Genomic DNA, 14782 nt, shown 5'->3' with positions numbered 1-14782 from the left:
AGCCTAGAGTGCCATTTATATTAAAACGCGGTGTAGTTAAGTACGTAGGCAGTTACCTCTGTCGAATCGATGGAAATGAATCTCACGGAAGAGCAGTTCGAAATTCTACAACCTATAATAATAACCAGCCGAGTAATGGGAATTTTTCCGGTATCTTTCCTTAAATTTGGTACCCGTTATGAGTTAAAGTACTCTAGAGCCCTGCTATGTTACAGCTACTTTTTGATAATGGCATTAAGTGAGTGCAACTTGATTCTAATTGTCATTATTTCTTTCACCATTTAATGTTTCGTCAGCCGCATTCTTGGTAAGGGGAATGCTAGTTGACTTGACGATCGGAGAGCCCAACATACGTCTAAAGAAGCCCAAAGTGGTCTACTTGGCCTTCTGCGATATAAACTCTGTCGTTTGCGTCGCCTTGTATTCGATGATATCGAACCCCTGCAGGGTGAGAAATTTTTGGAAGCTGCTTAAAATTTGGGCCCGAGTAAGTTGTTCTTTTCCCTGTTCTTATTTGTTTTAGAAAAAATTGTTAAATACAAAAATTATATACAAAGTGATTCATAAATATGGTGGTAACCAAACATATTTTTGTTAAATTTAATATTACTGCATTAGTAGATACTGCCTTTTATAATCATGGTTATTATGGTCAATACGTCATTTTTCGTATATATATTTGACGCCATTTCCGACAGTTGCAATTTTATTATCTCAAAAATTTTATAAAATGGTGCTGTCGTTTATCCAATACTTGTCTTGAAGTTAGTTCGAATCGTTTATACAGGGTGAGTCAAAATGAAAAATATTAATTTTCGCGAAAAAATTAACTGGAGCACCCTGTATAATATATTTACATTAATTATAATATAGATAATATATAATATATAATATAATAATAATAATAATAATAATAATATAATTATAGTATTTGTTTTATCGGAATTTAATTTAAGTTTATATGCAGAGAACCACTGCTCAATCAGGGATAGTGTAGTGACAGCCTTTTTATTTAAATTAGTCAGATATTTCTATATGTCATCCGCATAGGGTATACTGCAAGCAGCATTTGTTGCAAATATCACGTCATTTATGTATATTATAAACCAAAGTGGACCAAGGATGGAACCATGAGGCGCTCCACTAGTAATGTTTAACAAAGTAGACTCCCGATCACTCCAGTCCACATATGGCTTTCTTCCGGTCAAATAAGATTTTAAAAGGGCAAGGATATTTTCACGAATTATGTCGTATTCAAGTTGAGAAAGAAGTATATTAGTATCCACGAGGTCGAATGCCTCGCTGAGGTCGCACATCGTTATTGAAGTCGACAAGCCCTCCTCAAACCCTCAAATGTGTATAATTCACGGATGGTGGACCCACCCGACCGAAAACCAAATTGGGAATCTGTTAATAATTTCCTTCCCGCAAAGTAAGCGATAAGTTTATCTTTTATAATCGACTCAAAAATATCTAAGATATCTAAGTATCCCCTTTTTTATGTAGTGGTTAACACTCAGTATATTTCAAAATAGTTTTAAATCGTTTCTTTTTGTCTCATCTATGACTTTCGTATTTAACTTTTTTCTCTGAAACAAATAATATACTTTGACTCATATTCGGACACCCTGTATTAGATAGACAGTCAACTACCCATCGTCGACTCTAAAGCGTACCGAAGAAAGTCCGTCACTGCTATAGTCACCGTGGTGTTGGTCTCCATGGCTCTGTTTTTGTTCGACGCGCTCATGTCGATATCAGCTAGCGACACCGACATCTTCGTCTTCTTCAGCCGCTACGGCTGTTTCTATATACTCTACTACAACCTGGTTTTCGTCGGGATCTTTGTCTGGCATTTGGCACTGTTCATAAATATCAGATTGGATTCGTTGCACAAGCAACTGATTGACGAGAGGAGATACCTCAGCAGTAAGCTAACGTTTGTAACCTCTCGCAAACATCTTAACTCGGCAAGAAGAATGATAGTGTGGCTCAGTATGTATCGCAAAATTAAGGATTCCGTTGACGTGTTCAACGACAGTCCATCATTTGGGGTGTTAGTAAGTATCGCCTATATAAGTGACACAATATGGATAGCTACGTTTCAGTCTTTGACACTGAGTTGCCTGATTCACCTCACCGTCACTCCCTATTTCCTGTTAATCGAGTTGGCTCAGAGGGGTGACTGGTTGTTTATCAGTGTTCAGCTCGTTTGGCTTGCTGCCCACACGTCGACGCTGTTGTTGCTCATCGAACCATGCCACAGATGTCTCAACGTGGTATTGTGGTCGCTTGAGCCGCTTGGCATTATAAACGCGGACTTTATTTTAGACCCAACTGATCAACAGTTCGGTCTCCTCCCTTCTGATGTTGGACATCGACGAGGAAACAAGAAAAGCCGTCGAGAAGTTTATGACGTACATGGCCCACTGCAGCATTAATTTTAAAGCGAGCGGATTGTTTACGATCAACCGAAATCTTATCACATCCGTAATGTCAAGCTAGTAGTGTAAGAGTAACCTAGCAGTAAACCATCATTTGCAGGTCGCAGGAGTCGTTTCGACTTATTTGGTTATCATTTTGCAGTTCAACAACGTTTCCTAAGATTCCTTCGCAATTCATACCGTACATCGAAATTAGTGACCAGGTGCACACGTTTGATCAAACTGATCAGTTTGTAGACTTAGGTATCGTATTTATCGTATTATTATGGATCGATACTACTCCATCCTTCAAGAGCAGCAAATATTTCACTGTTCTTGATGATTGTTACTCTGGTACCCCTAACTGTACTGCCAATGTCCGCGATTGATATCGGATTGACTCTATGGGACAACAGTATCGATCCGAAAGCCTTTTTCTCGCATTTGGACGTGTACTATATTTTCTGCGCACTATTTCTAATTGAATGTCAATAATTAAGGAGTCCACTTTAAAAAGAAAAACGGCTTAACTTCTCAGATATAGGGTAGTAAAGTTTTGAATAATAAAATATATTCTTCTAATATCTGTAATACCACTTTAGATATTTTAATCAAATTTGGCACACATGTACTATCCATCAATCCACAATGTTTTAAAAATACACCAGTGGCGGGAGTACAGAATTTCACCTGTCTATTTTTCTTAAAATGAAAATTATTGTTATAATTTACAATCATTTCTAAAGAAATTTAATTTATTGATTTATGGTCAGAAGAATATTGGCGTTTTTAAAAGCGGTGTATTCTTGTTGCTCCTTTTATTTTTGACCCATTTGGTGGAAACTCTTTGCATGCCACAGATTCCTGAATTTGGTATGGTTAAAAATGTTTTTAATCACTGTACTTCATAGGTCCGTATAGTTGTTCGAGATTTTGTAACCTTCTAATTTTGCACCCGATTTTTAGGTTTTTTTTTTCTTGCTCCTGTCGAAAATTCAGGCTAATTGCCCTTATAATTAAATCAAAGTAAATGCGTTGTTTATTAGCAACAAAATTTTATGTAAAAAGAATTTAACTAATTGTTACCGTGCGATATTGCGAAATTTTGTGTGTTCCTTGTCATGTCACACTTTACTGAGTAAATGTATTCGTAAATGTTTTGTAAAATTGTACCCAAAAATTAATGTTCGTAGGAAAAACTTCTTTGATAAACATTCACTCCGCCCAACATAAACTCGTGACTAAAGTGTCGTTTATCAAACGTTATACCCATAGGTATATAATGGGTACTGAGCACAGAACCAACTTATTTTATTATTTATTTGCCAAGTTCTTTATTGTGTTAAATTGTTTATTTTTTAATTTCCGGTAATATGATAAATAATTTTAATAGTGTACTTTATCTTGCATTTGGAATAATTTGTGTGAAGTTTAAATTCGTTTTATTCGACCCTAACGCTCTCAGAATTTTCAGAAAAAAAAACTTTTAGAAGTTGGATACTGGAGATATGCGTAAATAACGTAAGTATTGGACAAATACAATGTGGCAAGGACTCGCATCTCTATTATAGCTACAGCAAAGACTAAATGGGAAGAGTTTTAAAGGAATCTTGATGCATTTGATAACCTTCAGATTTGCGATGGGTCAATTCGCCAGTACATCGAAAACGGTTAAATTGGCAGCTGTCAAAATGTGACATTATTCAGATATTTTTTAAGACGTCTCAATGTCTCATGTATCAATCATCTTTGGTTTCCCAACTTAACTTTTATTTTTCTTATTGCTGCTAATTAGAGTTAGGTCTTAATTATTTTATCAGTAGGCTATGATTTATTTGTCCCCCTTTTTCACCAAAAGAAGGTTCTGATTTTGACAATAAATAATTCAAAGTTGTTTCTTAATAAGTAGTACGCTTTCTCTCATTAAAATCATAAACGTAACAAACAAATTGTTGAAATCTGTTGAAAAATTTGATATATCAGCGTTGTACTTGCAGTTACCCAGAAGCTCTGACATTACCTCAACAAGGCATTTGGTAGGGCAGAGTGGGGGGAAACGCGATCGAGGGGTAATGCCGAATTCAATGGTTCTAATATGTTAGAAACAGAGAGCCATATTTTACCTGTCGCCACGCCGGAGATCACATGACGAAAATAAGCACAAGTACAATTTAGATTTAGAAGATCTTAAAATGGCTATTGACAAAAACAACTGTATTTGACCACCTTAAGAAAGAAGTGATAAAACAGCCAAGATCTGGAAGAAAACCTTTATTTTCAGACGATTTATATTTCAGACGATGTCTATTATATCATCAAATGCAGTAAACTCTATTATGGCCTAATAATAAAAAAAATTCGCCTAATCACTTATCAATATGCTGAGAAGAACAAACGTCCTCACAATTTCTACTAGCCGGAAAAGACTGGTACTACAATTTCATGAAAAGCCAGACCTCCCAGCATATCTCTGAGGACTCCTGAGGCGACATCACCGAATCCTATCACTGCATTTAATGAAACTGACGTTAACATTTTTTATGATCATTTGAAGGCCATTCAAAACAAAATTCATATTCGACCTGATAAAACCTTTAACGTCGATGAGACAGGCATAACAACTGTCCGAAGAAATCAGAAAATAGTGGCGGTATAAGGTCAGAAACAAGTTGGTAAGGCAGCGAGTGCTGTGCATTTTTTATATTTAAAAGGAAGCGTATGAATCCACAGTTACTAAAAGGTAGTAACCCTCATATGGTTGGAGCTGTGTTAGACTCTGGGTGGATAAATGAGAACCTATTTGTAGATTGGCAGTACCACTTTATACTATATACAAAGCCTTCAATGGAAGGCCCCGTTTTGCTCATTTTAGATAACCATGAGAGTCATATAAGTCTTGATGCGTTCTCGCTCTGCAGAGATCATGGAATCATAATGCCACCATACACCTCACAGACTCCAACCCTTGGACTTGACATATTTTGACCTTATCAAGACGGAACACAATCAAGATTGTGAGAATAACTTGACAGAGCGATTTGGACTACCGATTACACAATACGACATAGTCGAATTATTGACAAACGTTTTTAATCGTTCCAATAACCTCGAAAAAGCTACATATACCGCAAAATAAACAATAAATCCAACACATAACATTAAGCAATAACAATAGGAAGGAAAGGAAAACAGAAAAAGAGCTAAAGCAGAAGAAATTAAGAAAAAACTGGAAAAATTAAAAAAAAAGAACCCAAACGAAAAAACGGAAATGTGAGAAGATTTTAAAAGAGTATTAAAGAATTTCAACAACATTGAAGATTTTAGTGACTCTAGTTAAAATACGAAAGAAAAAAGAGAGAATGAAAAAGACGAAAAGGAAAATGAAAACTATTTTTCTATTTTTTGAAGTGATAAATGTATAGATCCCCCCATTGAAGACCGGATTATGTGCTACAAATGCAAAAAATGGGCTCACGATAATTGTACTGACGGACAGTCAACATGGCTTTAAATGTGATCAGTTTCGATAATAATGATTTTGTTTTTCTTTCATTATATTGCAATTTATTAAAAAAATATAAATGTTGATTAGTGAATTCGTTGGACAGATAAGAAAACTTAATAATTTAAAAGAAACTCTGTGATTAAATCCCACTGTTTATTTAAGTTTTCCCTCAGGCGTTATTATTTCCCCCACCTTCCTCTATGTCACGATGGCAGCCTCATAAAACCCAATTCAGATAAATTGTAATTAATTTTGGAGCCCTCGAACAACCTAGAAACGGATTCACTGAAAATGAAAATGCGAACGAATTTCATTAAATATATTCGCCTCCTAGATCCCCTGACCTTTCGCCCTGGGATTTCTTCCTCTGGAGTCAAAAAGTTTTGGACACATTTTGAAACATTAACAGTCATCAATTGTCAAAAATGTTTCAACGTTATTTTGCAATTCTGTAAATTAATAATAATAATAATTGCACAAAACATCTGACTTGTTAAGAAGGATTTCTTTAAGTTCATGTTCTATTGAAAATTCAGTGCGTTTATGCGATTCCTTATGTGTTACTTATTAATGTCAATGTCAAATAAATCATTATGTAACTAAGACCTAACTTTATAAAGTGTAATGAAATCTTTTGTGTTCGCTGAATCGTAAATTGTACACTCTTTCCAGAAATCAAAAATTAAATATGGCGCTCATAAGAAAATGAAAGTTAAGGCGGGTTGGGAGATAACGAAATACGATTGAGACATTTTGACAACTGTCAATTTCACTCTTTTGAATTTAATAGAGGTTTTTCACCAATATTTCCCAAAACAATTGACCGATCGTATATCTGAAGCCGATTATCAACTGCGCCAAGTTCCCTGTACCTGTAGCTATAATAGGCTGTATAAAAAAAAAGAATCTAGTACACATTGTATTCTTGAGTGATCATTGATCTTAATCCAACTACAATAAAAGAGTTTGAAGTGAATGTTAAAAATCAAATTTAAGCAGGAAACAAAAGTGAGACAAGAACAATAAATTAAATGCAAAGATAAATATAAAGCGAACTATGATATCCCAAAAAAAAATGTTATGTCCATGCACGGTCAAATTGCAAAAGAGAAAATCTAGATTTTACTATTTTATTTATTAATGGTAAATACACACGTTCAAGCGCATTTCTATGATTAATTAACCATCAACGTAGTTTGCTCAGAATGCACTCAAACCAAACAGTCATTAGCGTCAAACGATCGTTACAAAGATGTTTTATCTTTCAAAGGTGTTTTGATGCGGCCGACATGAGAACCTCTGACGTGTTAAGAAAAAGAGAGGTAATACGCATTTTATTAGAGGTCATTATCACCTTGAAGCGATTTACAGATCCAATTCGGAGGGGTTTTCTTATCTCGAGAAGCTTTTCTAGTGCTCGAGCCCATATGTAGAATCTGTTCAATTGTAGGCCTCTTTCCTTTTAAATTTATCAACTTAGGCAAAAGGTACAGACTGGAGATTTCACCGCTTTTGTTGATCCTGAGTTACGCCCTAGCGGTTACTTACGGTAAACGTTTAAGATAGCACACGACATCGTATGGACATTTGAATTCTAGCTGTGCTGTCGAGTGAGCATGTTCTCATGATACGACAATCAATCGCATTTTCTGAAGATATATACACGACATGTATCGATCTGGTGAAGAATATTATGATTTTGATGTTAGCTTTGTACAGCATGGTGCACACGCCAGGCAGGGCAAGGTTTGTGAAGAAATTTTCGGAGATGTGCTGCAAGGTATAAATTCAACAAATTCAAAAAATAGTTGCAGTATTTAGGATTTAGGAAATTATTTTAAATTTTGTCTTTGGCGGATCGAAGTTGTTGAGAGATTTTTGAATAAGTGGTCATTCTGGTTTTGACGTTATATTTCTTTAGGACTGTGTATATTTGGTCAGTGATATTTTGAATGTAAAGAAGGACAACAGTGGCAAGTGTAGGATTGCTTTCGGCAATTGTAGGATTGCTATTGGAAGGTTGTAGTGAAGTGTATTGTGTGATGGAATGCTTAATATGTGGTATCTCAAACGGAATTTTGTGTTTGCGGGATCGAAGATGAAAAATAATGATTATTTGTCAACTCTCTTTCCCTGTTGCTCTCTGCTCTTCTCTCTAATAATTTCTACAATAAAGATACTAAGCGTTCCATCACAAAATACACTTCACCACAATCCTCCAAAGACAACGAGAACGAAAACAACCCCGCACGTGCCACTGTTCTCCTTCCTTCTATTGAAAACATCAATGATCAGATATCAAAAATTCCATATGAGGTGCCAGGGGTTTACAGAGTTACCAAACTCATCGGCAATTGCCGAACACAATCACAAAACCGCCCATAAAATTGTATTCGATCAAACTAAAATTTTTGGATGTGTTCAGTTCTTCTACCAACGAAAAATCCGAAAATCAGTTGAAATCTATAAGCAACCAAACAATCTTAACCCATATTGTCCCAGTGGTGCGTTAATGCACCACCTATTCTATGATTTTTTTTGTCACAGCCAGGAAATAGTTTTGCACAGAAAACATACATTGGAAATACTATATTGATTATACTTTATTTTTTGAAAATATTTACTGGTGCCACTGGTTTTATCTGCGAAACGAAACTAACCAAAACTTTGTTATTGTAAATCTAGACAAGTCAGCGCATGTAGAATAAACATTAAACAATTAGCGTGTTCTTTAGTATTAGTTTGTGCCTTGTGCAGTGAAAAAGGAGGAGATCTTGATGGATGAGGACAATAACAATGAAAGTCGTAAGTATTATTTGGATTTACGTATTTTTTTTTGTAGCATTTCATTCCTTGTAAATTTATACTGAAAATATTTACGGAACATATGGACGCGGTCTATGTTCCACCCGACGTGGATACCTCGACTGACGAAGAAGATATGAACAATAACATAAATGTGGAACCAACTGATATAGTTGGAACTTTCGAGTTACATACACATCAACTACTGAACCTGAATAGGACTCATCGGATGATGAAACCCTGGAATTCAAAAGAAGGCGTATGCTTTCTGCAAACCACAGGCTTGCTTCTACTGTCAAATAGAAGAAAGTTCAGATTGAGTACACTCACACACCTATATCCGATGAATTTAGATCATGTGGGGAACTAAAAAATAGGTTTTCTGGAAAAAATCCGTTTGAAATATTTTTTATGTTTTTTGATAACGAAGTGATTGATTTGATTTTTAAATTTTCGGTAAAATATGCTCAGGACAATAACCACCATCAATTCTCGTCAAAAAATGAAATTTTCAATTTTGTAGGCATTTTATCGATGTCGGGCTATCATTCATTGCCACATATTTAGCATTATTGGTCTACTGATGAAGACAAAGGAATTGATCTTATAAAAAATGTATGAGTCGCAATAGATTCCAATTGATAAAGCAAAACTTGCACTTATCTGGCAATAATCTGTTGGATTAAAATGATAAATTTTCAAAAGTTAGACCCTTCTTTGACGTAATAAATAAAAAGAATCTTCAGTTTCACATATTTTCGTTCAACTTATCCATAGATGAACAAATCGTTCGGCTTCAAGCTTTGGCGCCTTTGTTCATCTGAAGGGTACCTATTTTATATGGTGGTCTTGGCGGTAACGTTGTCATGAGTTTGCTTTATGTTGTAGATAAGCCAGTAAATCATCAAATTTTTTTTGACAATTTTTTTTATCATTCAAACTATTTAAAAAATAATGGTTTTTTTGCCACCGGTACCATCCGGGAAAATAGAACAAATAAATGTCCAATAAAATTGTAAATCATTTGGAATAAAAGACCGCGGAACCTATTTTTCAGCATTTCTATTGTTCGTTGGCACGACAATTCAGTTGTAACTGTGGCAAGCAATGTTTCTAGTGCAGATCTTGTCCAAAATGTGAAACGCTATAAAAAAAAAGAATGGAAAAATGTAAATATACCCCAACCTTATATAATTGCCAAATACAATAAGATATATGGATGGGGTAGGTTTATATGAAAACGGAATTGCTAATTACAGGTGCCAGGTATTTGGAAAAAAATGGTGGTGGCCTTTATTTTGTAACTCAGTGGATAGTTTAGTAGTGAATGCATGGAAATTTTATAATATTGTCAACGAACAAAAAATTTCCCAGGTTAATTTTAAATCTTACATTGCTTTGCGACTTTTAAAAACTGATAAAACAATTACTCAAAGAAATCTTGCACCAGCCATAGATGAAGTGCGTTATTATAATCAAGGTCGCCTCATGATTGTTCATGCTAATAAAGCCCGAAGAAGATGTAGAATCTGCCACAGCCACACAATTTACGTTTGTAATAAGTGTAATGTGCATTTACATAGTTCATGCTTTGTAAAATATCACCAAAAATGAAACCGGGTGTTACCATAAAATGTTATGCGTTTTTTAGTATCAAATCAGGTTCTATTTGGAAAACAATCTACTTTTAGTTGTTTTCTGTCGAATTCGAACTTTCTTTGTATATTTATGTATAAATTATATGTTACATCTTATGTGCCCCAAAACATTATTTAATGTTTTTTCCCAGTGGTTCGTTTACGCAGCAGTATTTTTTTGTATATTTCGAATTTTTATTTTTTACACATGAAATGTATTCTTAAGTGCAACAATATAAATAATTTCAGAGCAATTTTTTTTTTATGCTTGGATAATGTGGGTTAACCTTAATCAAATGGTTGTGAATCTTACATTTGATCTGTTAAAAAATGTATTCAAAATAGTCATTTTTCATTCCCTCGAACAGTTTGCTAATTCCTTTGGAGCCCATTTAATTATACGTAAAGATGTACCAATTTGAAAAATTTGGTTACTTGGTATTGAGAATACTAATTCAATAGCTAGATTCAGGATTCGCTAGCCTTTCATAGCTATCGATCTTTATCTAGATTCGTCCCTTGATTAAACTCACTAGTCACCTTTGAAGATGCAGTTTAGTATTGAAGAAAAGTGAGACATGATCATGTTTTATTACAAAATCAATATCGGAAATGTATTTGAACAAGAGTCGCCAAAGACGCCAACCTCAACTTCAGCCTCAACTTTGTTCAAATTATTGGATAGAAATCCCGAGTTTCACAAACTTATTGAACAAAATTGACAAAAGAATAAATTAAATTTACAATAATATTATTACAATTTTAGGTATGTAACTACAAAAACATTAATATACACTTTAATATCAATATAAAAAACTGTGTATTCCTAAGATTTTACTTCTGGTTGTAGATCGATCAAGCAGTTCCCCTAACCAATTACCGACAGCACCGCAGATATTGCCTCAAAATTATTATGGCAGGATTTTTGACCACGTTTCCCATCATTTTCTTCAACATGGCGGTAATAAGCACAATTGACCCTCGCTCCGTGTTTAAGTCTATCGCCTTCGACGTATTAAATTTAATCTTTTTGTGCCACGGCTATTTGCTGATGCATCTGGTGTTTCTTATACGAATCAGGCTGATGGCGCTTAACGCGAGTCTGCTGGTCGAAACGGAAAGGTTGAAATCTATTTCGGAAATGGTTTGGGTTGTGCCGAATAGAAGCGATAAATCTGCCGTTGATAACATTTTGAATCTGTTGAGTTATTACCGGCTGATTCAGAAATTGGCTCTCACTTACAATAATAGATTTTCGGTGGATATGCTGGTAAGTGTTGCAAAACAGGATCCCGATCAGCTCGTGACGGTGATATTTTTAGCTAATCGTGGTGACCAGTGTTGTATCTCTACTGCTGATTCCTACAAGACCACTAGAGCAAGATACACTTTTGATATTCAGCCGCAGTATCTTTGAGTTTCTCGTCCATGTTGGTAGGTTGCTGATAGTAGTTGAGTCATGTTATCGTTGTAGCAGAGAAGTAATATCGGTTTGTTGATTAAACAAGTGAAACATAGTTGTCATTCTAGGCTCAGAGGACTAAAACTATCATACTAGACTTGCTAACTTTGGATGTCGACGATTCTACTAGAGAGGCGGTAAAGACTTGGGGATATCATTAGATGTCGATAGTATATTTGGCTAGTTTTCAGTTTTTGGACTTTAGCAAACAAATACCCACGTACGAAATAACATTTTCAGCTTGCGGACTGTTTGAAGTGAACCGAAAATTGTTTCTATCGGTAAGTGAGTTTTATCTCATACTTTGATGCTATACGTTTTGGTTTTTCAGATTGCCAAAGCCTTCACCATGTATTTAGTGGCACTCTTTCAGTTCAACAACTGAGATCGGTTTGTGCGCTTATTGCTTCTCAATTCATTGGAATGCTTACTATCTTCTATTTGCGGCTAGACTGTTTTAGTCTTGAAATCGAATCTGGAAGGTGTGTTTTTCCTCAACCTAGGCCACTATGGCGTGTTAAAGCTTTCCCTTAAAGCCAATTGTAGAATAAATATGAAGTGAAGCTAATGTTTATGTTATCGAATGCAAAAATAAGAAGTTCTGTAAATTGCAATTGCAAATTGTAATTTGAAGTGTGTTGAATACACAGAACCTACAGCAAGGAAATTGTTAATTGCAAACTTGGGAAATGGGAATCAGAGGACCAATTCTGCCTCTCATCAGCTATTTCTTAAGTATAAGGCAATTTCGCTTCAAATTATGCCGAATTGGAGACATGGTGCTTTGTAGTTGCAGGTGATTCTTTGATCTTTTGTATTCATGATCTAATGTTTACCAGTTGGAACAAATAAATACCGACTTGTCTAGATTTTGTAGTTGGTTGCTTTTAATTAAACTAAATATTAATGTGGAGAAAACCAGCTCTATGGCCTTTAGGCAAAAAAAAAAAACAAAACTGTAGGTCCTGTTGCACTGAAACTATATAAAGAACTCATTACTAAAAATTCTCAAGTAAAATATTAAGGTTTGGCTGCAGATGATTGGATGACTTTGAATGTCAGCTAGAAAAAATCGCTTAACTCTTTTACTCGAAAAATAACGTATATAATTTATGCATCATCATTTTGTCCCCTCTAAAAATTTTACTGTTTGTACTTACCTTAGCGCTTAACAACCATAAGTCTAGTGTAACAGAACAATTTAATAGATTATTCCAATATGTAATAAATAGGGTTGGTAGAGCAATTAAAGCAATGTACCTACTGATATAATGACAACAGCATGACGAAAAGTAAACAATGAGCAAATTAAACAATTTGCTACATTTTGTGATTGTTTTGAAGTGGCTTTTTTAATTATAATAATGCATGATAATTATTTTAGCGATAAAATTAGCACATTTAATAACCTTATGTTAGATTTGTTTAGCTTATGAAACAAAGACACACTGTGTTGAACAAATTTAAGAGAACAGAAAATACTGAAGATTGAATGTTTTATATATATTTAAGAAACTTTACACTGTCCAAGACAAGAAGATATGATATGGTTTGTGGGGAATAATTTAAAAAAAAAATTGTGGACAATAAGGAGTTCTAACATTGTAAATTGTAAAAAAAAAACAGACTCTATCCAAAAGACTTTCTGATTCTAATAACTTAAATAATACTATTTATGATAATAATCTTTACAATAATAATTTGCAATTTTCTATTAAGCTTTCAACAACAACAACGAATAAAGTGCTTAAAGGCATTAAAACAAATGCAAATGGTCTGGATGACGTATCACCTAACCTACTTTAGTCCATATATTGATAAATATATTACGCATATAATCAACTGCTTTATCGAAATAAGCTACTTTCCGGATGAGTGGAAGATATCAATAGGGAAACCATTCAAACAATTTCAACAATTTCAAAATATATGTAATAACATTATAAACTAACCAAATGTATGGATTTTTTATTGCTAACAATATTAAAAAGGAGTCTGGGACACAATTATCAACTTCTTGTTATAATCTCAACATTCTAAAGTCAGTAACTTTATATAAAATTCAAGCGTTTGTCTGCGATACACAAAGTTATGATTGTTTTGATGATGACGATCTTTTGGAATACTCCAAAAACCATATATATATATATATATATATATATATATATATATATATATATATATATATATATATATATATATATATATATATATATATATATATATATATATATATATATATATATATATATATATATATATATATATATATATATATATATATATATGATGACACTATATTCCGGGATATCATCCGTTCGCTCGTTGAACTCCGACTGGAATCCTGCAAATCCTGCATCCGACTGGAATCCTGCAGACGTTTCGCCAAAATCTCACTTGGCATCTTCAATGCTCGCGCTCCGAAAACACTTCGAACACTATATATATATATATATATATATATATATATATATATATATATATATATATATATATATATATATATATATATATATATATATATATATATATATATATATATATATATATATATATATATATATATATATATATATATATATATATATAATATTATACAGCAATAGACAAATTTTACGAGTCCCTTGTGTTATCTAATTTTAATTATTGTAATTTTGTATATGGTTTTTGTTTAGATATTGAAAGTGAGTGTAGAACTGGCTTAAGAAAATATGATATGATATATCATGCCTCCGCATACTTTGCGTACTTGAATTATACAGCGGGTTGTTTTTATTATAGGGCATATAAAATGACTTTCCTATTGAAATAGCTATAATACGACCATAAATTGGACTCTACCGTGTTCTGCGGATCTTATTGTCGAAAGCCTTTGGTATGAAAACTAAACAATACATTTCAGCTGTGGACCAACGTTGCTAGTAGGTATACTTAGACCAGAAATATAGTG

At 33.8% G+C, this 14782-nt stretch overlaps 1 protein-coding gene across 1 annotated transcript in view; it reads left to right on the top strand.

Moving 5' to 3' along the window:
* The window catches only part of LOC132706477 (uncharacterized), a 30872-nt gene extending 27087 nt beyond the window's left edge, over positions 1–3785 (top strand). The window contains 6 exon segments of the mRNA XM_060677828.1: positions 49–238; positions 297–487; positions 1638–2060; positions 2109–2279; positions 2332–2490; positions 2545–3785. Of these exon segments, the coding sequence (XP_060533811.1) occupies positions 49–238; positions 297–487; positions 1638–2060; positions 2109–2279; positions 2332–2490; positions 2545–2604 (1194 nt within the window). The 3' untranslated portion in view covers positions 2605–3785.
* Positions 3786–14782: the final 10997 nt, after the last annotated feature.

Source organism: Cylas formicarius, unplaced genomic scaffold (genome assembly GCF_029955315.1).
Source record: "Cylas formicarius isolate icCylForm1 unplaced genomic scaffold, icCylForm1.1 PGA_scaffold_8__14_contigs__length_24414737, whole genome shotgun sequence".
Taxonomy (NCBI): domain Eukaryota; kingdom Metazoa; phylum Arthropoda; class Insecta; order Coleoptera; family Brentidae; genus Cylas; species Cylas formicarius.
The sequence above is the reverse complement of the archived record's forward strand: the minus strand, read 5'-3'. Positions and strand labels throughout refer to the sequence as shown.